The sequence below is a fragment of the Diplotaxodon limnothrissa genome, linkage group LG8 (genome assembly GCF_057381915.1).
Source record: "Diplotaxodon limnothrissa isolate DT_005_m linkage group LG8, D_limnothrissa_male_GT1.1, whole genome shotgun sequence".
Classification (NCBI taxonomy): Eukaryota; Metazoa; Chordata; class Actinopteri; order Cichliformes; family Cichlidae; genus Diplotaxodon; species Diplotaxodon limnothrissa.
In genome coordinates this window covers 24,210,340-24,235,031 of record NC_140603.1, presented here as the reverse complement: position 1 = coordinate 24,235,031, position 24,692 = coordinate 24,210,340, and the positions used below count along the sequence as shown (strand labels likewise).

Below are 24,692 nucleotides of genomic sequence, written 5' to 3'. Positions count from 1 at the left end.
TGAGAAGGAAAAGAGCGAAAGTGTGAGAAAACTATCCCAGGGAACTAAGAAAACGCTTGGCAATAAAGTCAAAAGTATGGCAATCACACTACCAAACTACAGGAAATCAGTGTGTATGGTTGCCAATTAACACACACACACACACACACACACACACACACACACACACACACACACACACACACACATTGACGTGTCAGGGTAGTAAAGCATAGAGAGAAAGATATGATTCATATATAATTATATGCAAAAGGCAAACAAACATACATACAATCAATGACCCTCCTGGGTCATTTAAACTGCTGACAGTATTGTCACGTTCTCAACGCTGGGGAACACATAACAACAAACAAAAACAGTCCTGTTTCTTTCAATGTCATTTAAAAGAAAAAAAAAGTTCAGCAAATTTAACATCTCTTCCTCAATCTGAGGACGTAGCTCCACAGACACAAACTCACTGTGAAATGATGAAGGTGGCAAAGATCTACAGATATGTCCTGTGTCTGTGTCGGGACTTGCATACCTTTAAGGTACAAAAGAAAATGAAAAAGGTGACTTAAGCACAAAAAAAGCACTGTAACACTACCATATGTGTCAATGGGACTAGTTTAACTGGCTTCTAGTGTGATTAAGAGGTTGTCCTTGTTACAGGCAGCCAAAAACACAAAAGCAGGCAAAAAGATTTTGGTTCTCTTTGACGTGTCCATCCAGTTCAGCCCAGCATACACCGCATATTGACTAAAGCCTTGTGTTTATATAGTTCCTGAAATAGGCCACAGTATGTTTAGTGCAACTTGCCTGTTTGAAGGTATCTCTACTGAGCTTAGATGTGAGGAGATCTACACCATGAACTACTTGTACAAAAGCAACTGTTTGCGTGCTTAGATGTAGAAAGAACAGAAATAAATGGATTTTCTGATATTTAGAGCTTCTTCATGTAAACACTTCCATATAAAAACCTACAATTAGGCACAGAGTCCCTCCTCCTCATCCCTCTTGTTCGGCATAGGTAGTGGGGAATAAACAATAAACTGGCAAAAAGTATTAACTAGTGTGTGAAGAGAGGGACACTCTTGCATTCAGTCGCAAACCTTACCACTGTAAAATAAACAAAAGAACATTTTGCATCTGTTAGTACATTGCATTGCACACATTCCCGGGTCTTTATAGGTAACTGTAAGTGCATGTGTTCACGTAACACCTTTACAGACTAACTGACTTCAACATAAAATTCCTCTAAAATAACCCAAGGCAAACTACGTACATGCTACATGGCTGTGTATCACTAAGAACACAGACCTGAAAGAAGAGTTAGCCTCTCTTCACACAGGGGACATAAAGAAAAAGAAATGCACATACAAAAAAGAAGTAGAAACCATACATTGGGTGTAATATGGTTTATACATCTTAACATTCCAGGATGCTGTTGACTGCCGCCTCAAGAGCAGAATCTGTGTCAGGGTGAGGGGGTGAGGTGAGCTGAGGGGTATATGGAGGCTGCACAGGGTGGTGAGACACCTGGTAGTTTGTCGGGCCTCCTGACAATGCTGGGAAAGGTGAGGGTTTATTATGGGGGCAACTATTGGCAGCAATCAGGCTGTTGTTGCTGATGCCGCTGGGTCCGTAGAGTTGCTGGGATCTCTTCATTTCCAGCACGTTCTTGCTTTCGAAGTGTGGTGGATGAAGTCTCTCTGTTGAGCCAGGTCCTACAGGCTCACTCCCTCCTGGGTCTTCATAACCAGGCTGGGAGTCTGTCCTGTATGGTGGCTCCATAGAGCCTTGTTCTGACTCATTCCATTTATAGCTGGATATAGGCTGAGGCGGGGAAGGGACTTGGAAAAGTTTGGATTTCGTCCCACAACAGAACTCCTCCAAGAAACTGTCTACAAACCAGACAGGGCAAAGTGTTAAATCAAAGTTAACTGAAAAGGGAATATTAGTTCACAATGGGATTCACTCCAATTCTGTTTTACCTGGGTCCACTAGTACCATGCGTTTGTCTTGTATCAAGGTGCTGCGCTCCTCTTGGTTGAAAGTCCTGTCGATCATCACCATTTCTGAGGACGGACTGAAACGCTGCACAGAAGAGTGAGGTTATGCTGTTAGCCCTGTGCATTTCCTAACATCCCTCACATCTAGTCATTAACTAGCGCGTGCACCTACCTCAGCTTCCACCATCAGTAGTCGCCTGTATTTGTTTACCATCCCCTGTGTCCTCATCAGCACCTGAGTTGCAGCTGCTTCAAATTCCTCATCCACTGGAAATTCAAAACACAACACACTACTTTTATTAAAAACAACAACAACTTTAATTCCATAAAAGACTTGGGGTGAATCTAGTATTGTCATGACTGTACCCTGGGAGAACTCGTCCGGGCTGGGTGGAGCCCCCTGGAACACGTGGTACGGGATAAGTCTCAGGAGTGCGTCATCAACTGAAGTGAATCGACGTCGATCTGGGGTCTGAACTGCAACATGATCCTTCCTCACCTGCTGTAAAATCCTTTAAAAATAACAGAGAAAGACACAAGTTTGTTAAATGACTGAAAGACAAAAGCACAACTACACAGGACAGATGGCATGTCAAAAAAACTCACATTTCTCCTTTTGTAAGAGTAGGAAGCAGAGGCCTCTTCTGTGCACTGACCTATGATGGGGAAGTGTAAAAACCAAAGATGTCATTACATTAGATTGTTCCACCTAAAAAAGACACACAAGCATGTAAAACAAACAGCTAACATACCTCAGAGTTTAGTATTGAATCCTGTACCATGGGTTTGATTGCTACAAGAGATCACACAAACAAAGCAACTTTATCAGTCTGAAATTCTGCAGCTTATATTGAAACATATTATACACTGAAGCCATTGGCGCCTCTTTTACCGTGGATGCTGCTGGCATGTGCTTGTTTGAGGGCAGGTGATGAAGAATTCTGAAAAATTTCAAGTAAAAGTTATGTTAGAGAGAGAACAAATAAGGAGAGAGCAAATTAATAAAAAGACTGCCATCTGTATACCTGTCTGTAGTCTTGTTGCTGTGTCACATTACCAGGTAAAGGGGACAGAGAAGTACAGTTCTGGGATGGAGTCACTAGAAGGCGCTGCACGGGAGTAGCCGACGCTTGGCTCTGATTGCAGATCCCTGTTGTAGCCGGGCCAACCAGAGTCAGACGTCCAGGAGCGCATGGTGTCTGCACGGAGGTGGAGCTCGCACAAGAAACTCCCGTCCACATCTGAGTTACACCTCCTCCAACCTGATTCCCGCTTACTACTCCCTGATTCAAAATTAGTGGACCAGCTGTTGGTGCATTGAAGTTCTGCGCTGCAACAATCTGCACTGTGTTTTGACTGGTAATTAGGGGATTTGAGTTGGGGTTGATGGGCCCGTTGTGGATGGTGCTAGATGAAGTGAGAGCCAAGGAGCTGGGTAGCAAGAACTGTCCGGCTGATATATTTGTCAGTGTAGACGCTTGTTGCTGGTCCAGGGGTGGTTGTACTACAATGGAGCCATTAGGTGTGTACTGTCCTGCAGGAGCAGCAGTATTAGTGTTCACTACATTAGTCACGGTGGTGGAAGTGGGCTGAAGACCAAGGCTGTAGACAGTCTGAGACCCCGGTTGGAGGGGTTTAGGCTGGATTGGTCTGACAACAGTCTGGGTCCCTCCTGGGCCTCTCTGTATGATGATATTTTGAAGCGGGATGTTTTTGAAAGGTAAGCCAACTTGGCCTTGGGTGGGAGCAAACACCTGCCCCCCTGTTGTTGTCCCTGCTGGAGCTACAGAAACACCTGGCCTTAGCACGATCTGTGGTGATCTTTCTAAGCTACTCAAAGTCATCACTCCGCCACCTGCACCAAAAGAACCCAACACCTGGATTGGCTGACCAGAACCATTAGGCAGTGACGGCATGCCTTGCAAAAACTGGCCTGCAGAGAACGTAGCAGTTGCAGTCGTTACCACACCTACCCCGCCTCCATAGTTCCCCGAGACCAGCGGGGAGGAGAAGGGAACAGGAGCTTGCACTAGAGTGGGAGCAGGCTGCGAGTCCAGTAAGGCTTCCTGGGCCAGCGTTTGCTCAGTGATATCAGCTTCCAAGAGAGATTTCTGAAGGATGTCAAAGGGCTGGTCCTCTCCCCCGAGATCCACCCCTCCAGGGGAGGTTTCAGGCCCCAGTTCATCCTCAATAAACGAGAGACTGCTAGAGAGTTGGAGGCCTGCCCCGGTCGAATCCTCGCCAAATTCACCCATTGTAGAAGAACCATCTTTGAGGCCAGTGTTGGAGCCAGTCTGAAGGAAGTATTGAGAGAAGAAAATGGAGAACTATTTGCATGTGAACTGCATATCTGATTTCAAAGTCAAAGGCTTCTTTTTATGCCCAAGTTAAGATATCAGGCTAATTTTATTTCAAATATTATTAGCTTTCTGTCAAAAATTGAACATGATTATCTATTATAGAATATAAAATACTAATATAATATTGTATTTCAAAGTTAATAAAGAAGTATCTGTTAGTGTTACAGAAGAACACAAACTGAAAATTCTTTGGTTAGTTCAAATAACAGATATTAATACAAAATAAAATCTCAATAAACCAAACGGTATTCATTATTTTGTATATATTCAAACTGTTCAAACACAAATAAATAGCACCCCCCCCCCCCAAAAAAAAAAAAAAATTCTATACATACCCTCAGTACAAATTCAAGAAACTATCAATTTAACAGAGCATAAACAAACCAGACATATCCACTCAGCTGTGGTCTGCTTATGCTCCAAGGCAACAAGTAAAGACATTTTAAAAGGCAATACCAGTGCAGTACACTCCAACGAAGTGGACAGTGAAGCTTATATATGGGTCAGATGCGTGATTTGACCACAAATCCGATGTGGCAGTGAAGTATGACACCGCTTGTTCAGCTGTCTCTCTGCACTCCTGTGCAGCTGGGAAAAGGTGTTGTTTGTCCACAGCCCAGAGACTGGTAATGAGGATCAGGTCCTTTCATCACCAGCCTAAATTTGACATTTTTAACTGTCGTTGTGAGATCACTGTCCCTCTTCATTTTCTGTCATACCGCAAACAAGTGTCTAGAACTGCAAACTCCTGTACTGTGTGTGCACTGTATTTTTCAGGTAACTGCAGATAAACTGTGCATTGTGCTGGGATAGCACTGCTTCAGATCTAAAAGCGATTCATGATGTTACCTGCCTTTGTCGAAACATGCTACTCTGTGTCTTTGTCGATCTTTAAACGGTAAGAATATCTCCACAACACCGAATTCCCTTTAACAGAGTCTTGGACACTTGGGCTCTTGTTTTGTAATGCTGTAGCTGACGTTTTGAACATTTTTTCTTTTATCTCACTCACACTTCTAACGTAGTGCTCTGTAGTGCTGTGTATGTGTGTGACGACCTAAATTGACATGGCTTTAACTCTGCTCCAACCACGATTGGTTCAGTGTAGAGCTATTGTCATTGTCCTTTTGTCTTGTCTGTCAAAAAAATGGACGGAATGAGTTCGATTGACTTTTTATTAATCGTTACTCATATTTCTGTTGAGGAAAAGTTATCCCTGGTAGTTATCGTTACCATTTTATCATCCACTCCTAATGATGAACTGTAACAAAATGTCCTTGTGGTTTGGCTTGGATCAAGGTAATCATAGGTATACTCACGGTGTCGTTACCAAAGAGGGATCCATCAGACCCATAAGCTGCGTTTGTTACATCATCCTCCTCAATCTGCAGGAACAAAAGACAAGCGAGTGAATGGACTTGGGTAATTCTGGTGTTTAAGGAACATTTCTAAGGAAGTCATTCAGACAAACTCTGAATTCTCCAAGTGTCACTCACAGACTTGCTGTTGCTGCCATGGAGATAGTCATTCAACGCATCTACATCTCTGAAAAAGATAAAGAAGCAACATCTTTAGCAGTTTCTTTTTATTTGCGTCACTATCTGTGGTTTTAAAGTTCCCTGACATTTGCTTTACTACATGTGTCTTGTGCTTATGACCATTAAAATATTCACTTCCCTTATTCAATGAAAGATTTAAAACCAAAAAAAACAGATCTTGCAGATAGTTGTGGCACTGATTTTAAAGGCAACTATATATTCACAAGTATAAAACTGTATGGCCCGGGGTGTGGCAAGAAGAGCTCGAATCTTAGTGCAGATTTTATAATCTTATAACGTTTACCCTAAAATATCCAGAAGACGGCGATCGTCATCATCATCCATGACACCTGAAAGAGTATGGAAGGCCATCAGATGAGGACATGGGACACGCTAAGGTCTAATCACTGAACAGTGGAGTAAAAAAACTTGTTTTTGTTTTACTCTAAAGTAGAAGTGCTTGAGCTCTAAATGGCTGGCATGTTTTTAGACATTTCACTCACAGGTTTCCAGCAGGAAGCATGGGCTCAGTCATTTAACACCCTTTCTTTCCTGCAAAAGGCTGGGCTGCAGAGTGAGAAACTTCATTTAGTAGAACTACATAACTGGACATGTATGTCAGATAAGGGGCGTAAGACAGTGCAGGCAGGTGCTAGATAAAAGAATGGTTCAAGTGTGAAACAGGGTTGTGGACAGGAAGTTGGGAGGGGGGGGTACATATTTGCTATTCAGTACATAAGGACAGAATGGCCTTCATCCCCTCCTACAAATGCTTAGCTATGACAAACTCCCACCCATAAAGCTTCTCTGCTGTCCCACATTGGTTGTCTTTCCAGTGTGCAGAGTGAAAAAGAGTATTTGAGTGTAAACAACCCCACCCTGCAACATTTATACATTATAGTTCTGGTTGATGTTCTGGGTTTCATCTCTCCATTGAAAGAGGTATTGGCTTTATGTTGTGTCAGTCAGTCAGCTTGGTGCTACTTAATAATTGGGGGTTTAGGGGTTGTTGTTTTTTTTTTAATGGCACTTAAATGATTCAATATCTGTAAGTAAATGGTTGTGGCTGCTTTATTTACTGTATCACATAATAATAATAAAAAACTCATTTAATCACTAATAGAGCATGTGAATAAAATGGTTGTATCACATTCAATTTTATTTTGCTGTGTGTGTGTGTGTGTGTGTGTGTGTTTGCAGGTGACTGGGGAAATGTAGGTTTTGTTTTCCCATGAAAGGCGACTGCAACTCTACAAAATGGCTGTTACCATGCCATAGGCTGTCTTTACAGCAGAGCCACGTTGAGCCTCCATCTTTGGTTGAGCGAGAACAAAGACAGGACAGGGCTGCTGCACAAATTAGGCCGTTTACACGGACCGTGTTTGGAGTTTAAAGCAAAAACAACGACCGCTTGAGCGATTTAAATCGCTGGAAAATCACGGTTGTTTTTTGTGTGTGTCCACAGCAAATAACACGACATTTTCTCGTCGAGCAAACGAGTGTCATTTATCCTTCGAAACTTGTTACAGAAAACCATGTCGAGATTCCGAGACAAAAACAACGCAAACTAAGCCATAAACACTTCACAAAAAAAAAGGCATCAAATACGGGCTGTAAAAATCTATATTATCCAATTAAATCCAAGGTGCAAAAAGTTAACGTTTACAAGCGATCACCTCAAATTGTAATGTTAGCTGCATTAAAAATGAAATGACGAGCTGTTTATGCTGGCCAGAATAATAACCTTTAAAAAAAATGTGATCTAGCTCGATATCGCCAGATTTGCATCTTTAATGCCAGTTTTGATCAAACTGGCATATTTCTGGCGTATTTCTTGTTGCATTTTTTGCCTAATTTCGAGCTCAAATTCACAACCACCAGCAAATCCAGCACAGCACGTGCGCTTCGACGCAAATCCACGGCTAGTCCCCGCCGTTAAAGCCGCACAAAAACACGGCTAATGTACAGCTTGCAAGTTTTATTTCCAAAAATAGACTGAATCGACAGAGAGTGATAATCGCATTCAAGCAGCACAAAACGCCCGTCGTCGCTGACGTGCTCTTTCTTTCTCTGTTGGGGAAGGCTTTCATTTGTCCTCTATGTGGCTCGTCTGCCAGCATGAAAAACGTCACATTTTGCCTCGATATAGCCGAATCGACGCGTTTCAACCCGGGACTTTTGTCCCCAGTCCGTGTCCTGCTCGGGACATTAACTCAGCGGCTCCGCCACATTTTTAACTTTAAATATCGGCCTGCGCTGGTTAGCTAGCCGCGGCGTCGATGACGACGCCTATTTTGAAAGCCAGAATCCGTCGAAAAGGGCTAAAACCGCGTCGAGCCATAAATATTTATCCCGATTAGCATAACATAAAGACGACTCAAAAAGAGGCAAACCCTTTTACTCCTGTCTCACTCCTTCTTGAAACCCAATATCTCCATTTGGCAACTTTTAATTTGCTCCCCCCTCCTTCTCCTCCTCCTCCTTCTCCCTCTCCCACTCATATATTTTTCTCACTGTCCCTGCTCTGTCTCGGATAGATTTTTCTCTCCGCTCAAACTCTCTTCCCTCCCTGAAGGAAGGGAGGAAGGAGGTTGTGTGTGTTTTTTCCTTGAAATTTTTATCACAAAATTATAATACACTCAAAGGGAAACTCACCGTCATGAAAAAGCAGTGCCTTGTCAACGGGGTTTCCTCGCCATCACCGCACGGGTTGTTGTTGGGGTAGTGCACACAGCGAAATCAGCGGTCCTCAACGACTGCATATGGCTCCATGCATTTGAATACGAAACCTTAAAAACAACCGCAAATAATTAATAAACTATTTTTTAATGCTTATGTGAATTATAATTACACGTGGCTCTGTCTTTATAAATAGCGGATAAACGTTATTACACTTAATCACTGCCAACAGTAGAGGGCGGGCCTTTGTGTGTGCCACACCTGGATGTTGCTCAGGTATGCCTAGTTGCCTGCTGAGAAGCCTATTTCGTATTCAGAAAGCAGTCAGACTTTATAAGAAAGCAAAGCGTTTACATTTATTACACTTATTGTTTTTTTTATATGTAATTCAATCGCATTTTACACACACTTTCGAGTAAAAATAATATTTCTTCCACCTTCTAGTGTTGTATGTGATGTCTTTATTATAAAAACGTTAAAGAAAATATTATTTAAAAAAGAAGTTCAGTGTAAATACCTCATATTTCTATACATAAACACTTATTGTAAATGGTCTTTAAGATACTGTGTGCTGTTCATATTAATACTTTGATATTTACTTTCATATCTTTATCTAACATTTTTATAGCTCTATTTACTTTTACTTTTGATTCATTCAATCTGCACAACCAGGGGGATGGGACCTTACAGTAAACGATAGATGAATAAATGGCATGCTATTTAAATTTATTTGTTGTCTATATCTGTAATGTGTTTCACAAAAACCACACTATAAATATGGGTAAACTGTAGGGAGCAGGGTAGATAAAATGAAGGTGATATGAAAAAAAAAATTAAAAGGTTCTTTGAAATATATAAATATTTCATTGAAATATATAAATATAAAACGAATGGAAATATAAAAAGAAATTAAATAAATAATGCAAATGTTCAAGTATTTACTGTTCTTTATTTTGTTTTACTTTAAAATGATGAAAGAAACATTTTGGTCTAGCAGTATCATTAAATGCGTTTTATTAATAATACACATACATATTAATATAATACTATATTCTATTACACAGAGGCTAAAATAAGCTCACTTGCTATAATTAGCCAGTCACTGGCTTCAAATATTTTGTTTCATTTTGTTCAAAAGGTAAAGAAGTCTGTCGAAGCTTATAAAGAGACCAAATGTAGAAGAAATTATATAATTTTGTGGTTAAATTGCAGGTTTTATTTCATCTTTGAAAAAGAAAAAATATATATATAGTTTTTAAAATTAGCTTAAAAACTCCGATGCAGCAGGTGGCGGTGTGCCACAGTGCATATGTTGGCTTTGCGAAAGTCACGAAGAAGAGGGTCATCACTTCCGACACAACTATCAGTGCGACAATATGGCAGCGGTGATTGAAGGTAACGAGGAAAGTGGTTTTTCTGGCGAAAGTGGGGCGGCCAGGATACAAGAGCGACTTCAGAAGCGGCACCAGGCAAGGATCGAGGATGCCGAGCGGAGGAAGGAGGCTAAAGAGAGCCATTCTGTCGCCGAGGAGAAGAGCGAGTATTTCTCCATCGCCTTCAACAGGGAGCGGGCGTGTATAGAGGAGCTACTGTCCAGCTGTTCCGGAGCTGAGCGCGCTGTGGTGACTGAGAAACTAGAAGAGGCCACGACCAAAACTCTCCAGCTGCAAAAGTTTCTGAATGACAGTATGCAGTTTCTAACGCAGTACGAGCTCAGGCAAGCCCAGGCTGCTCTCCAGAAACTCCAAACCTCGCTGTCTGAGACCAAAGAGGAGGCTTTGCCCAGGAAGAAGTTTGCCTTTCGAACTCGCACCAAGGCAACAGATAAAGCCTCTGCACAAGATGCTCATCCCCTTCCCCGTGATGAAGGCACACCTGCAGAGACAGGTAGGACCCAGGTGGATGGAGCAGCACCCGCCGAGCAGTGCGGCTTCTCCAACATGACCAGTGAGTTTCTGACCAAGACGGCTGAAGAGATCCAAAAACGAGATGTGCTTCTCACTCACCTGACCAACTGCAAAGTCCATCTGTTCGGCTCCCCCAGCACGCTGCACCTGAAACACATCGACAGCTGTGAGATCCTGTGCGGGCCGGTGTCCAGTTCAGTTTTTGTAGATAATTGCAGAAACAGCGTGCTGGCCTTTCCCTGTCAGCAGCTGCGGACCCACAACACAACCGACACACAAGTGTATCTGCACGTCACCAGCCGAGCCATCATAGAGGACTGTCACGGAGTGAGCTTTGCCCCGTTCACATGGTCCTATCCCACCCTGGAAGAGGACTTCACTGTGTCTGGGCTGGACCGGGCCCGAAACAACTGGACTCAGGTGGATGACTTCAACTGGCTTGCTGCTGGGACACCTTCCCCAAACTGGACTGTTATTCCAGAAGCAGACAGAAAAGCCAACTGGGACTCCTAGAATGGGACTTTTAATGACCTAATGCACTAAAACAAATGATAGTAGAAATTTTACATGAACTGCTTGCGGCCAGAATGCACATTTAATGTCCATTTTATTTCATGGATATAATCTTCATTAATATATTTAAATAAAAATTCACTTAATTTGGGCTGTTACTGTGTGGTTATTTTTTTTGTTTGTTTGTTTTTTTTTCTCAAAAATAAGTAATTCTTAAGAGTCTAGGGTCAAAGTCAGATTTCAAGTAGTTTGGTATTGGGACAGGCTGAGCTTTTCAGAATCACTTGTTTTACCTAACAGACCAAAACATGAAGATTTTCAGTTTCATGTTATTATTCCAATTCAATAGCTATCAGATTTTTACAGCTTATATGAAGTTTTGAGTCTATTCACCACATTTATAAAGAGGTGTATAAACAGAAGTATTCAGAAATTCATACTGCATGTGTACCTCTTTGGGATTAACTCAGGACATTTTGCAAAATCAAAAATGGTACATAAGGGGAGGAAGAGTAAGATCTGGGAGTATAAAGGGACCAAAACATACTCAATCATTATCTATGGTCTGCGTTTAGCTGTGGAATTTCACCATCCATATCACGAGGGATGTTTTCACTACTTGGGCAATGCAGGAAATCAAACTGGTTAAGTCTGATCCAACTTTGGATGTCTTTGAAAACCTCACCAGCCATATTTCAGAGTACTCAATAGGTATTCCCTTGTGTAGCTGTTTATGTCATAAACTCCCATGCAGAGGGAAAAAAATACTGCACTGAAGAACAGGTAATATGCAGTTAAAAAACAAGTTTGTGGACATGGGTTAGTCACTGACCCAAGAACAAAGTAGAGCACCCTGTTGAAAATACCCTTCTTACTAAGTTACTGATAAAGTTTCAGTAAGACTTGACCAACACTGAAGGAGCTCTAGCTTTCATGTGCTCTCAAAATGTGTTTTCTGATGACCATAAAGTTCAGGTATAATTAATTCAACCATTTTTATATTGAATAATTTTTGCATTGAAATATGTGGGGGGAAAAATGGGAGTAGTGTTTACAGTTAATGTAAAATGTGCATCTTTTGAGAGATTATATAGGTTTTCTTGCAGAAGGAACAGAAAGTAAATTGTTATTACACAAAAATATTAAGACACCAAGTCTGAGATTTTTTATTTTTAAGTCTGTTATAGTTCAGGCTTTGTTTTTATACCGACTCTGCCTTTTAAAATTCCTGCCCACAAAGGTAATGCAAGTTACACAAAATAAAGGAGGAGGGGGAAAAATAGTAAGAAAAGAAAAGATCTCTGTGTTTGTATTTTATTTAAAATGCAGTCTAAGCCATTTAAAAATCCAAAAAATAAGAAGGAAACAAAATAGAATGCTATGGAAAAACGGAAGATAATAGAATAAATCGGCAATATAGAGTTAAATGGCTCCTAAAATTTAATAAAGCAAATAAAATAAAATGGCTTAATAAATGTAGTTAAAACAATCACAGCAAATATCTCATAATATAAAATGTAGTGGACAGTCCAGCTTTGAAATTAAGCGCAATAAAGAGTATTTTTTGCTAAACATGTGTCACATTATCAAGAGTTACTGCATGGGGTAGAGAAGAAAGAGCTTTTGGCAGCTGCTTCCTAAAAATATCGTTGCTCACTCAGGTTGTAGGCAGTATAAGACACTACTGAATAAACCAGTAGTGCTGTGAAATATTCATTTGGCCAACAGTTTAAATAAATCATTGAATACCTGGTGTTAGCATGACATTCATGTCTATGACAACTGCAAACTTATGATTATAACACATAAATATTGTTAGTGAGACAGCGCTAAACACGCACAAAGGTTTGATGAAAGACATTGTGAAAAGAGCATCAGGAGATTGGGCGTTCAGTGTTCCAATTGCATTTGGTAAACATTTAGCAACACTGCAGCTCTCACATCCAGCCACAAGGAGAAAGAAGAATAGACCGTTCAGGGAAAGGCCTGGCTTTGATCAGCACAAGTATCTGGCTCGTGTATGTGCCAGACACTGTGTTGGTTCTAACTGCCAAGATAGCAAATGACAACAAGAACATCAATGAAAGCAATAGAATATTTTTTATCAGCTTGCCAGACAACGTTTACTGCAAACACTGAATTTTCATGTTTAATAATGTTTAAGCAAAATTTTAATTTGTCCAGTTTGTCACAGTTTGGTCTTGATTTATTAAGCAATTACTTCCAAAGTAAAGTCATAGTGGGGCTTTATTAACTCAGTGTTTTTGATTCGTTGTGAAGACATCTGGTTTGTGTTGAGCTTGTGGACCCCATACCTATGAATGATTAGGCTTTATCATTAGCCCTACTGTCATGTCCATTACCTTTGTCAACCATCTGCTGAAACTTGTGCTGCTCCTGATGTGTTTGATCAAGGCAACCATGACCACATGAACACTCAAACCAATTATGGCCCCTGGCAGCAGCTTACGATCAGGCTCATCTTCTGTAAATTGGATCAGGGTGCTTACAGGGGCTTAGCATGACGTACTGCAACTTTGAGTTTAATCATGAGGATCCCCGGCCATCCTCAACCTCTTTGAGAGAACGCAACATTAGCTTCTCCTGTAAAGGTTTGAAGAAATAAACCCTTTTGAACACTGAAGTTTAGGACTCAATGGTGCAGAAGAACCTTTAAAATAAGGATCCGGTGCTGTTCTCCTGAGTTCTTTATAGCGGTTCTTTTGCCATAGGATGGATTACAGTCTGAGCTGACTCTTCTGTTCTTTCGGACCAGCCAGAGGACATACTGATTACAAACAAACAGGGAAGTGCAGGTTAGCATACTCAAGAACTTTATCTAAACCGAAGTGGAAATCTTGGAACTCCTGCAGTGTTTTTTACAAGCAAGGACACATCACAGATTGAAGAATGGCTTTGTTGCCAGTTAAGTTTGATCTGAAAAAGCGAGTAAAGTTGGCTCAGACAGTCTGGTTCATGTACTGGTTTGCTGTGTTGGCCGGCGTGTTGGTCCTCAGCATGGGTCTGTTCTTCAAGATCGAGCTGCGAAAACGCTCTGAACTTATGGACAACAATGAAAGCCACTTTTTGCCCAATCTGCTTATTCTCATGGGTCTAATAGCCTGCAGCATCAACGTCTTTGGAGGCAAAGTGTGCTATGACTCACTGGACCCCGATAAGTTTGCAAAGTGGAAGCCCATGTTGAAGAACTACTTGGTATTCTGTGTAGGATTCAACGCCCTGCTGCTTGTCACGGCCGTGCTGTGTTTCTTGATGAGAATCCCTATGCAGTTCACCCTGGCTGAAGGGTTGAGGAACGGCATGAGGTACTACAAGGACACCGACACACCGGGACGCTGCTACATGAAGAGGACCCTGGACTTGATGCAGATTGAGTTTCGTTGCTGTGGAAATGACAACTACAGAGATTGGTTTGAGATTCAGTGGGTCAGCAACCGCTACCTGGACTTCAGCTCAAAGGAAGTCAAAGAGTAAGTGACAGAGATTTTTTTAAAAAAAGTTAAATCCTTTATTGTTGGCCTTAAAAGTTGCAGAGTTATTTAATGTGGAAGTAAAATGAATGTGTTTGGATTGCCGTTGAACCTAAGTGCACCAAGCTGCTGAGGTGGGGTGATCTGTGCAAAGTTAGAGTTCAGTATAAGTGGATTTGAAATGAAGGTAGATCAGATCAGGCGTAATACTTACTTTCATCCACTGAGGATTACCATAGCAGAAACGGTGACTGCTATAGTTCATAGCAGAGATGTGTTCTTGGGGTCAGAGAAGAGATCTGGGGGCACTTATATGTGAAGATCTGGACTTTAGTGAATGGTTGCAGAAAAAGATACAGTCAAGTCCCACGAGAAAGCTTTACACTAGCCTGTTTATGTCTCGGCCAACCAGCACCACTTAACTTTTTGTAAACAATTTTGTGTGCCGGGACATAATTAGTGTTTAATCTCCAGGATTACAGTGTCTTGTCCTTCATGAACCCAGTGTCTTGTCCAATCAGCAGAGGACATGGCAGCACTCCAATAACAGCACTGCCAGTCAAAAAAAGTGTAGCCAGAGATGCTCACATTAGCATAAACTAAGGACAACAGCGTTATCATGAAAACAGGAAACAGCTATGCTTTAGAGCCTTCTAATTGGGCAGCATTTGGGGTCAGTGTTGTTGTGGTGCCATTACAGGTTTTTGTTGTACTTATACATGCAAGATATCACATTCACTGCCAACTTTCTTAGTAACAGTAACTCCAGAATTATTCTACATCATAAAGTCTCTGTGCTTTTGACCAACAAGTTGTCTGGGTCATAATTCGGAAAGCTCAAGTAGGTGGTGACATTTCTTGCAATAACGGATACATATCTGACACCCCCCAGTTCTTTGTGATCCAATTACACTTGTCTTTCCATTGACCTACTACTCTCAATCATAGTCAAGATCAGCTACTCAGACTGAGCAGTGATTCTAATTTCAGTGTTTGAGTGCCTGCCTTCTTGCTTCTCGCAGTTGTTCAGACCTTAATATGTACTCCTTGAGATAGTTTGAAACAGCAGTGTATGATGGAACATTTTAGCTGACGACTGAATGCCAATTCAGGCTAGCTTTGTGGAGGTTGGATAGCTGATTTAATGTTGTTTATTGTCAAGGTAAGATTGTACTGCAAAGTATAATACAACAACTTTTGACCTGGAGTAATGTATGGATTCCAGTTAAATCTGAACGAAGGGAAGTCTAACACAGGTGTGCTAATTCAAGTAACAGCCCATTCCTGGCCTTCAACATCATCTTCCCCTTTACTGTTCCTCTTCTTCCTAGCCGCATTGGCAGTAATGTTGATGGCCAGTATCTGATGGATGGAGTGCCCTTCAGCTGCTGTAACCCCAGCTCCCCCAGACCCTGCATTCAGGCACAGATGACCAACAACACTGCCCACTACAGTTATGACCACTACACAGAGGATCTCAACGTGTGGAACCGGGGATGCCGCGATGCCCTGCTGTCCTACTATGGTGGCATGATGAACACCATCGGAGCCCTGGTGATACTGGTCACTATGCTGGAGGTCAGTGCCACAGACTTACTTAAATATATTAACTGAAACAATGTTCACTTCTTAGTTGGAAAATGTAGCTCTTTTCAACTTCATTTAAAAGTTAGAACAATCCCATGCACTATCCACTGCATGGAGGAATGGAGATCGTGCATAAATGTCTAATTAAGTCTTCTACTGTAACATTGTCTCTGTCTAATGTTGGTTTTGCAAACAGTATGTCCTCATTAATCTATTCACATGGAAAGAAAATAAACAATAGAGGGGACTGCTTGAGAGCTGTTGAGTGTTTCAGTTGTAGTGGGCGTTTTTTTTAAATACCCCAATTGCAGAAGTGACCTTAATGCACAAAATATTGTTGTTGTCACAACTATTACAGAAAAGTATATATTTCCATGTCCACTGGTGGAAGGCTTGTTTGAAGATACAAACAGCTGGTCTTGGCATATCAATATCTAGAAATAGCAACAACCTTGCTGATAGCTAAATTGAAGCCAGGCAGGTGTGTTAGTCATTTTAATCAGAAATACAGAGTTCTTTGGAGCACTACTCTAGCCTTGAAATCTGTTGGTGGAGCCTACAATAGAAACAACTGATAGGTAAATGGGCACCAGACAATGTTTTCCCATATTCCCAATGGGCTTAACATCCCAAGAATTCTGAACAGGGAAAAGCCTCATTTGAAATGAGAAATAGTCTGGAAAATTGTTATGTTCAGAAAAATAATACAGATAATTCAGCCTATTCGATCTGACAAATCAGAGATATTTATGTGTCTAAGTGTTTTCTAGCAGTACTTCCCATTTTTTTTATATCAACAAAGACAAATTGGTTAGTCTGGCAACTGGTTAACCTCCCCTTCTGTCCTTAACCTATGACTTCAGTCCAATTCACTTTCATGCAGTAGGTTAGACAGTCTCTAACAGGCCTAGCAATACATTTCAGTTTGCAAGAGGCACTTTGAAGAACAATTGGAACTAAATATGTTGATTTTTTCTTCAAGGAAAATCAGTTCTCAGTTTATTTTTTACTGAAATTCTCGAGTTACCTCATCACATTTGCTCCAGTTGGATAGTGGGCCTAAAACAATAGATACCAACTTATAACATTCCTGCACACATTAAGGACCGCAGCTTCCCTTGTCAGCAGATAAAAGTAACAACAGCCTTCTTAAGTCACAAATATTGTACCTGTATCCGACTAGATTTTATTCATTTTTAAATTGTTCTGCATTTTTTCCTCAGATCATTTTCAGTTAAATGACTGAAATTGAGAGAAAGTCTTTAATGTCCAGCTAGTAGGAAGTCAGGTGAATAAACATGCAAAGCCTTGACCTAGTTGGCATTTCTTCCATCAGTTTCCTCCATCCCTGCTTCTTCCCTTCTTTCCACAGTCTGCCCACGCTATCAGTAATACCCACTTACTGCATCTCCTTCCCAAACACCGCTATCCTCTTTACCTAAATATATTTTCTCCTGCCCTACTATCGAGATACCCTGTGCCACCTTTGGCACGATTTAGCTCACCTGCGGTTTCTCACCTGCTACTTTCTACCTAAATCCTGTAACAGCCATGTGTGTCCTCTTTCCTCTCTTTACTTTCTCCTTGGCCTCCACTGCCAACATCTGTGGTTGTTTGTAAAGCCAAAATATCTGCTTATGATTATGCAGAACAAATAGACATGTACAGGTGAATCCTTGAAGCCAGTGACCACAGCGATGATATAAATTGTTTGGGTTCCTGCATCACCTTGAGGAGACAGTAAATAGAGCCATACAGATAACATCTTTGCTCCAGAAATCCAGCAGACAATTGTTTGTTGTAAAAACACAGCTTCAGCTAATCAGATGCACGCTCGGAGGAATCCTAGATTTAAAAGAGGAGTTACGCAAGCATCTCTGTGCCGACACATATGGGTTAATCTGCAAGAGGTGACAAGGAAATACTTATTTCCAGGAGTCTGATCTCCTGATCTGATGTCTCCATTTACAGTAACTGGATCTTAACTGTCCTAATGAGATGTTAGCCCTATAGGCTATAGATTACTTCAAGAATTTAAAAAAGCTCCTAATTTCATTTTCCTTGCTTGAATATTTGCCTTAACACAACATATTTGCAGTATATTACACAATTTCTGACTCATACATTTATTGAAAGATGTAAAGTTGTATCATCTTTTCATGTCCTACTTATAAAAACCATGCAAACATTTCTAAGCATTTAGAAGATATTCAAAATAATAGCTGAAGATTTTTTTTAATTATTAGTGAAACTGGAGTTCTGAATTTAATATTATTACACTGGAAAACATCAGATATTTTCCATTTTTGCTTTAAAATTTAATTAAAGGATTTATTAAATTATCTGAAAGAGCATTATTAATTACATTTCAGCTTAAGTAATCAGAATTGTTATGCTGCAGCAGATTTTTAGCATCCATGAGTGCTAAAATTCACTACGTACAACTGATGCATTACAGTGGACCTATTATACCTGGTTTGTTAAATTAAAGACAACTACATAGCGGAATTATAAGAATGAGGTCATCCCACATCTGCACTGAATGCTCCATTTTTATACTTTTGGATTTGTGTGATGTCTTAAAGAGGGGATATTCAAATGTGGGCATCCCACACAAACAGCACAGTCTGTGAACACCGCCTATTACTCCAATCTTCTGCTTGGGCAGGGCAGCCAATCAGAGAAAATCATGCATCATGCAGCACCAAGACCCAGTAGAAGATAAAAAATTTTTTTTAGCTGAAACAAGCAATGTTATTTAAGTATAGTCCAAGAATAAAATATGGAACTATAGATGAGTAGAACAGGCCCATTAATTTGGAGCTGAGCAATGGTGATACTTTTCCTTTGCTCTGATTTGAAACTTCCAGTAATGATGAGAATACAGATTTTTGTCTAGATATCCTCTGATAATTAGCTAATTGTCTTGATAATATTATGTTCTAAACCGCAAACAACATTTGTTTAACTTCAATTCAATGTCTTCCTTCATATAATATCATTTTTCTATCTTTCTGATTAAACTGGAATTTCAATCAAATTATTGTAGCACAAGTGTATAATAAATTCCCTTCTTAAACGTTTTCTTTCATGTGGCATGGCTACATTTCACATTAAGTTTATCAGATCTGTGTTCCTGTTCCTTGCAGGCTAGTGTGACTGTGGGCCTGCAGTATGTCCACAGCTCCCTGTGTAACCTTGCTAATCCGGAGGATCCAGAGAGCGAGAGCGAGGGCTGGCTCCTGGAGAAGACAGTGAAGGAGACGTTCACTGACATCATGGACAAAATGAAGTCCATGGGCAAAGGCATCAAGGTGGAGGAGGGTGAGCCAGCGGTTGAAACAGTGAGCTGAGCTAGCGCCACCTGAACAAACTGACCCCACTCCCACCTGAGGAGAAAATCAAAGACATGTGAGATTTTTCTACCAGCATTTATTTTGTAGGCCTACTCATATATTTGGTTATGAACTCATTAGAAATGGACGTGAAAAGATCATATTGCATATTCATACTTTGATAAATAGCAGCTGGATGGGTTTTTAGTTTTGGTTTTCCCCAGTAAAACAACCACCAGCATGGTTTTTTGTTTTTTTGTTTGTTTTTGCACCAGCATGTTTTTAATTAGGTTTACAGTTCTGCTTTCTGACACTTTGTGCATTTTTTTCTCCAAAAAAAGTGCAAAGTTATAAATCAAGTAAATGTTATATGTATTGAAAGCATGTAATTTTCTCCTTTATTTTGCTGTCACGTAGTTTGGCGGGGATGGTGGTTGCTATGCAATCCCCCCCTCTCATGGAACCCAATGGTGCAGATTGAAGATATTTAACTCAGGTTTTGCAATGTTTTATTTTTGCTAACCCGTCTAGGCTACTTTATAGTCAAAGCAGACAAATTAACCCCTCTGACTTGCCCCCATTTATACTCCAGTTCACTGGATAAGCAGCTGAGATGGAGTATAATTTTCAATTAAATGAATCAGTCATGCATGAACAGTGCAACACATGGATCAAGACTGAGCATGGGAATCAGGAAGTTCAGAAACATGGGGTGACTCCAAACCTGTGGCCTGAAATTGGCAGCTAAATCTTGGTTCCTGACCCCTGTACTGTAATCTCAGATCCTCTTTGATATTTCCCTAGTGCATTCAGTATCTGTATATTGACATATGTGTATGTACAGTATATAACTTTGTATATGACGTAGAAAAGATGAAAAATTACTTTTTTAAAAGAATGTAATTAAGTTGAATCTTTTATTTGAATCAATGTAAAGTTGTTTTTCTTTTTTCCAAATAATTTTCTTGGCTTTGTGTGACTGTGTAGAGGAGAGATTATGCTGACTGTATACGCGAATAAAGGATATTAGAGACGACATACAGCAGTGCAATGATGGCGTTGTGTTGTCTCGACCTTGAGTCATGAGGCATGCTGTGAGTGCCACTGGGTTCCTTATTAAGCCAATAGGATAAGGCCTATTAAGGTATTACTGCTTTCACATGGCCATGGGATGACTTTTCACATGCCCAATGTAAGGACATGTGTGTACAGTATGTGTGTGTGCTTGAGGAGGAGCTATGCACGGGATGCATTCTCAAGAAACATGCAACAAATGTTACTCTCACTTGTTCTTTTCTTTGGTTTTATGCACTTTTTGTGACTTAAACCTACTCTAAAATGAGGTTTGACTTCAGAGGGCGCAAGTCGGAAAATCCTTTGATCTCTTTGGTTGATATATTGGTAAATAATAACCTGTAAGGTACTCTTTATCCATCCTGTTGAAACTAAATCCGCTAATAACGTGTGTATCTGAATCGAAAGCCACATGTTCTCAAAACTTTAGCCATGAGGAATTACGAGCCATGATATTAAAGCCAGTGTGGTGTTGTTAGAGCAGATGTGAGGGAGTGCTGTGAAGAGTCAGCAGGAACGGCAAAGAAGCCAACTCTGTGCTGTATTTTTGTTGGACCAAAGCACATAACCAGCGCTGAGTAGATAAGAAGCTTAATCGGCTTTAGATTAGCACGAACCCCTCGACCAGGTGAGCAGGTGATGTCCTGCTGCAGGATTCGAGACACGAAAGACAGAGATAGAGACAAACAAGGGAAAGTGAAGATCAGGGTGGTATGAAAGAAAAATAAGGCACCACTTTATTGAATTTCTTTCTTCTTCTTTTTTAAATATGTGAAATTAAAGTAACTTCTTGAAGTATCACATAAAAGCATTTATTATTCATCAGGTAATCACTGACATTTTAATGTTGGGGCTTTATAAAATGTAGTAGTCAAAAAATAGCATTGCAGTTCAGTATCTAAATGCAAGTTCTTAATTTCCACTAGAGCTATAGTGTCAAGTATTTAGCTGAGTACCTAACCAAAAATAGCATTGCAACACAGAGAAAGTACTCAGGTGCAAGTGAAAATACTACATTCAAAAGTCATAATTACACAGCTTTATTGTAGGTCTTCACCCAACATTATAAAGAGGTTTGAAGTGTTGGTTGTGATTGTGAATGTTGTGATTTGGCCCGATATGAATTGAATTGAACATGACTCCATATAGGTGTTGTATTACTGAATAATTGGATCATTCTTGTCATTGTCAGTTTTTAGTAGTGGAGATATTTTTATGCTCTTTAATTTCTTGGATGATTTAATCTATTAAAAAATACATACTTTATTAGAAATAGATATGTTTTGTCTGTTAAAATGCAAAGTGAAAAGTAATTGGGTGGCTAAATTATTAAATGGACAAGAAATAAAACATATTGGCCAAAATTGGAGATATTGGAAGTAAAGAACTGTGCTGACTAGATGTAGATACTTTGTTTCCACCCCTGTGTTTATGTTTCTAATGGCACACTCATATTTGTTTGCATACTGCATTAAAAAAAAGCATCTTCTCCTTTTAATGGTAATACACCTGCAGAATATGTGACCATGCAAACAAGGTTGAGTATTGTCTTCAGACAGTGAGTACTCCCTCCCACAGAGGCAGCTTCTAAACTTTTAATCTGCTAAGAGCATCCTATACGTCGTCTGTATTCTGCTGCTCTCTGTTGGTGACTGCAGGTAACCAGCTGTGACCAAATCATGCTGACCGTCATGTTGATCTATTTAATTAATTAAGTCCAGCAGTGACAGTGTGACTGTTCTGTGACAATGTAATCTGTAACAGAACAATCACGCTGCCACAGCTGTTCTCATAAGTACAGCTAACTTTTATAATCTGCCTCTTTCGATTTATTTTATTTGGATTCCAAATGTCATATTGGGTGCTTTGTAGAGCTTTAAACACAATGAGACACCAGTAGTGAAGGCTAGTGGACGTGAGCTCTCCTATATTCTTCTGCTTGGAGTGCTGATGTGCTATTGCATGACATTCATCTACATCGCCAAACCTTCCACAGCTGTGTGCACGCTACGCCGGCTAGGCTTAGGCACCTCTTTTGCCGTTTGCTACTCAGCCCTCTTAACCAAGACCAATCGCATTGCTCGGATCTTCAGTGGAGTGAAGGATGGAGCCCAGAGGCCTCGTTTTATCAGCCCAGCTTCCCAGGTTGCCATCTGTGGTGCTCTGATCTCTTGCCAGCTGGTAGTGGTGGTGGTCTGGCTGCTGGTGGAGACCCCAGGGGTGAGGAAGGAAGTGAACCCAGAGAGGAGAGATGTGGTCACCCTGAAGTGTAACAGCAAGGACTCCAGCATGCTCATGTCTCTCACTTATAACTGCATCCTCATTATCCTCTGCACAGTCTACGCCTTCAAAACCCGCAAATGCCCCGAGAACTTCAATGAGGCCAAGTTCATCGGCTTTACCATGTACACCACCTGCATCATCTGGCTGGCTTTCCAGCCCATTTTCTATGTTACTGCCAGTGACTACAGGGTGAGTTAACTGAGCTTATACCTGCTCCTCAAGCAGGCACACACAGCTCTTTTAATGGAAGTTGGGGAATGCACAGACTTCTTACTATCACTGACTGTTAATTAACTGAATGATTTCATTTACATTAGAAGCCCACAAGAGGGTGTCTTTCCATCAGTGATAATGCAGCAGGCGTGGCCTTCTCATTGTGGAATGAAGAGGAACTATATTGCTTGAGTTTCGTTTAATTAATCTGTTGACAATTTCTTTAAAAATAATTTAGACTTAGAAAAGAGAAAACTGTTTAAAAAATGACACCAACTTTTTGAAATTGTTAAGTAAATAACCTATTATTTACTTCCTTCCTCATAAAATAGTTTGCATGTAAAACATCAGAAACCATTTTCAAAAAGTTCATTCCAGGCAGCTGCTCTTTCAAAATGTAAAATATAACATGCATACAACGATATGACACAATAACTCTTATTGCTGTAAAAGCTGAGACACACTAAACAGATCGAATCAGTTATTAAAAAACAAATAAAATGAGAAAAAAATGGTCATTTCTAATTGGTGATTGAAATTCTTCCATCCCAGTGAGACATAAGAAAATATGCAGCAGTGTTGGAGTTCTTGCTATGTAAATACTTAAAAAATACTAACCAAGCCCCCAGTCTCTCATATATGAGACTTGTTTAAAAATCAGTGCATTAACAACTGATGCTGAACATTAATTATTCATAAAGGAGTGGCACTTATGAATACATGCAAGATTCGAGGTGTTTATTAATTATTTAACGCGATAATGAACATGCAAGGTGTGATGTGGTTGCAGAGAGGCAATGAGTGACACGAGCTCTAATATTAGCCCGTTGACCTTGACGCTTCTGTCAATGGTCAGGGACGCTAGCTGCTATCACATCTCACTTTACACTTCACTATGGGCCTGAATAAATATGGCAGACAGAAAGAAAAGCAGAGAGAGAAAGTCAGAGAGAGAGAGAGCGAGCGAGAGGCCCGTGACTGGTAGATGTGTGGCCTGTTCAGAGGGGCATTGTTAGAGCTATGAGAGGACAATGCACTGCCCCCGCCCTGAATACTCGCCATACCAGCTGACCAGCCATTACCAGCACTGCTGCACCGTTACAATTCCTGCTGCTCGGACACACACAAACACGTACACACACGGCCTCAATCATAAGTTTGGTCTTACAAGGAAAAAACACACTGTGTGTATAACACTGGAGAGAGGAGAGAAACCAGGTGGGAGGCCAGCACCGCCTGACAAAAGGCTTAAGCTGAGGCATGCATGGGCACACAGACTGTGTCGCCACTATGTGTGTGTGTGTGTGTGTGTGTGTGTGTGTGTGTGTGTGTGTGTGTGTGTGTGTGTGTGTGAGAGAGAGAGAGTGGACGCGAACATGCGTGTGATTTACAACAAGTTAAGTTTAGACCCTCGCACCTATCTGTTTCTTCAGCAGTAACATTTCTCCTGCTGGAGCAGCAGCAGCAGCCGTAACCACCCACAAAGGACAAATGCAGCACTCACACCATCTTATTATTTCAGTGACAAAAGTCTTCAAAGCAGTGAACAGGAGAGGAGAGGAGAGTTTTCCACTGGAGGATGAGTACAGTACTACCAACAAAAAGCAATTAGAATATATACATATACTAATTAAGAGGCACCTCAATGTTCAATTTAGATCTTAGGGCTGTGTATTCTTAACTGATAAATATAATCTGTGTAAAACTGTAATCTGAAAAGA

General features: G+C 40.6%; 3 protein-coding genes across 4 annotated transcripts; 2 read left to right on the top strand and 1 right to left on the bottom strand.

The window, feature by feature from the left end:
• Nucleotides 1-205: 205 nt before the first annotated feature.
• Nucleotides 206-8,580, bottom strand: bicral (BICRA like chromatin remodeling complex associated protein). 2 transcript variants are annotated; one of them, XM_085360951.1, is made up of 12 exons: nucleotides 8,545-8,580; nucleotides 6,194-6,239; nucleotides 5,848-5,896; nucleotides 5,671-5,736; nucleotides 3,017-4,285; nucleotides 2,884-2,932; nucleotides 2,744-2,784; nucleotides 2,598-2,647; nucleotides 2,358-2,503; nucleotides 2,164-2,258; nucleotides 1,974-2,076; nucleotides 206-1,883 (listed from the first exon to the last, which is right to left on the bottom strand). In XM_085360951.1, exons 2-12 carry the CDS (start codon nucleotides 6,232-6,234, stop codon nucleotides 1,408-1,410), a joined length of 2,385 nt encoding a protein of 794 aa, XP_085217077.1. In that variant the 5' UTR covers nucleotides 6,235-6,239; nucleotides 8,545-8,580; the 3' UTR covers nucleotides 206-1,407. The 2 variants fall into 2 exon arrangements, with proteins under 2 accessions (XP_085217077.1, XP_085217076.1); XM_085360950.1 differs by lacking the exon at nucleotides 8,545-8,580 and having other exon boundaries at nucleotides 6,194-6,346.
• A 1,340-nt stretch (nucleotides 8,581-9,920) lies between these two features.
• tbcc (tubulin folding cofactor C) lies at nucleotides 9,921-11,060 on the top strand. Its single transcript, XM_085360949.1, has one exon. It carries the CDS (start codon nucleotides 9,945-9,947, stop codon nucleotides 10,986-10,988), a length of 1,044 nt encoding a protein of 347 aa, XP_085217075.1. The 5' UTR covers nucleotides 9,921-9,944; the 3' UTR covers nucleotides 10,989-11,060.
• Nucleotides 11,061-13,898: 2,838 nt separating this feature from the next.
• Nucleotides 13,899-19,419, top strand: prph2a (peripherin 2a (retinal degeneration, slow)). The gene is made up of 3 exons (XM_085360948.1): nucleotides 13,899-14,479; nucleotides 15,811-16,057; nucleotides 19,216-19,419. Exons 1-3 carry the CDS (start codon nucleotides 13,899-13,901, stop codon nucleotides 19,417-19,419), a joined length of 1,032 nt encoding a protein of 343 aa, XP_085217074.1.
• Nucleotides 19,420-24,692: the final 5,273 nt, after the last annotated feature.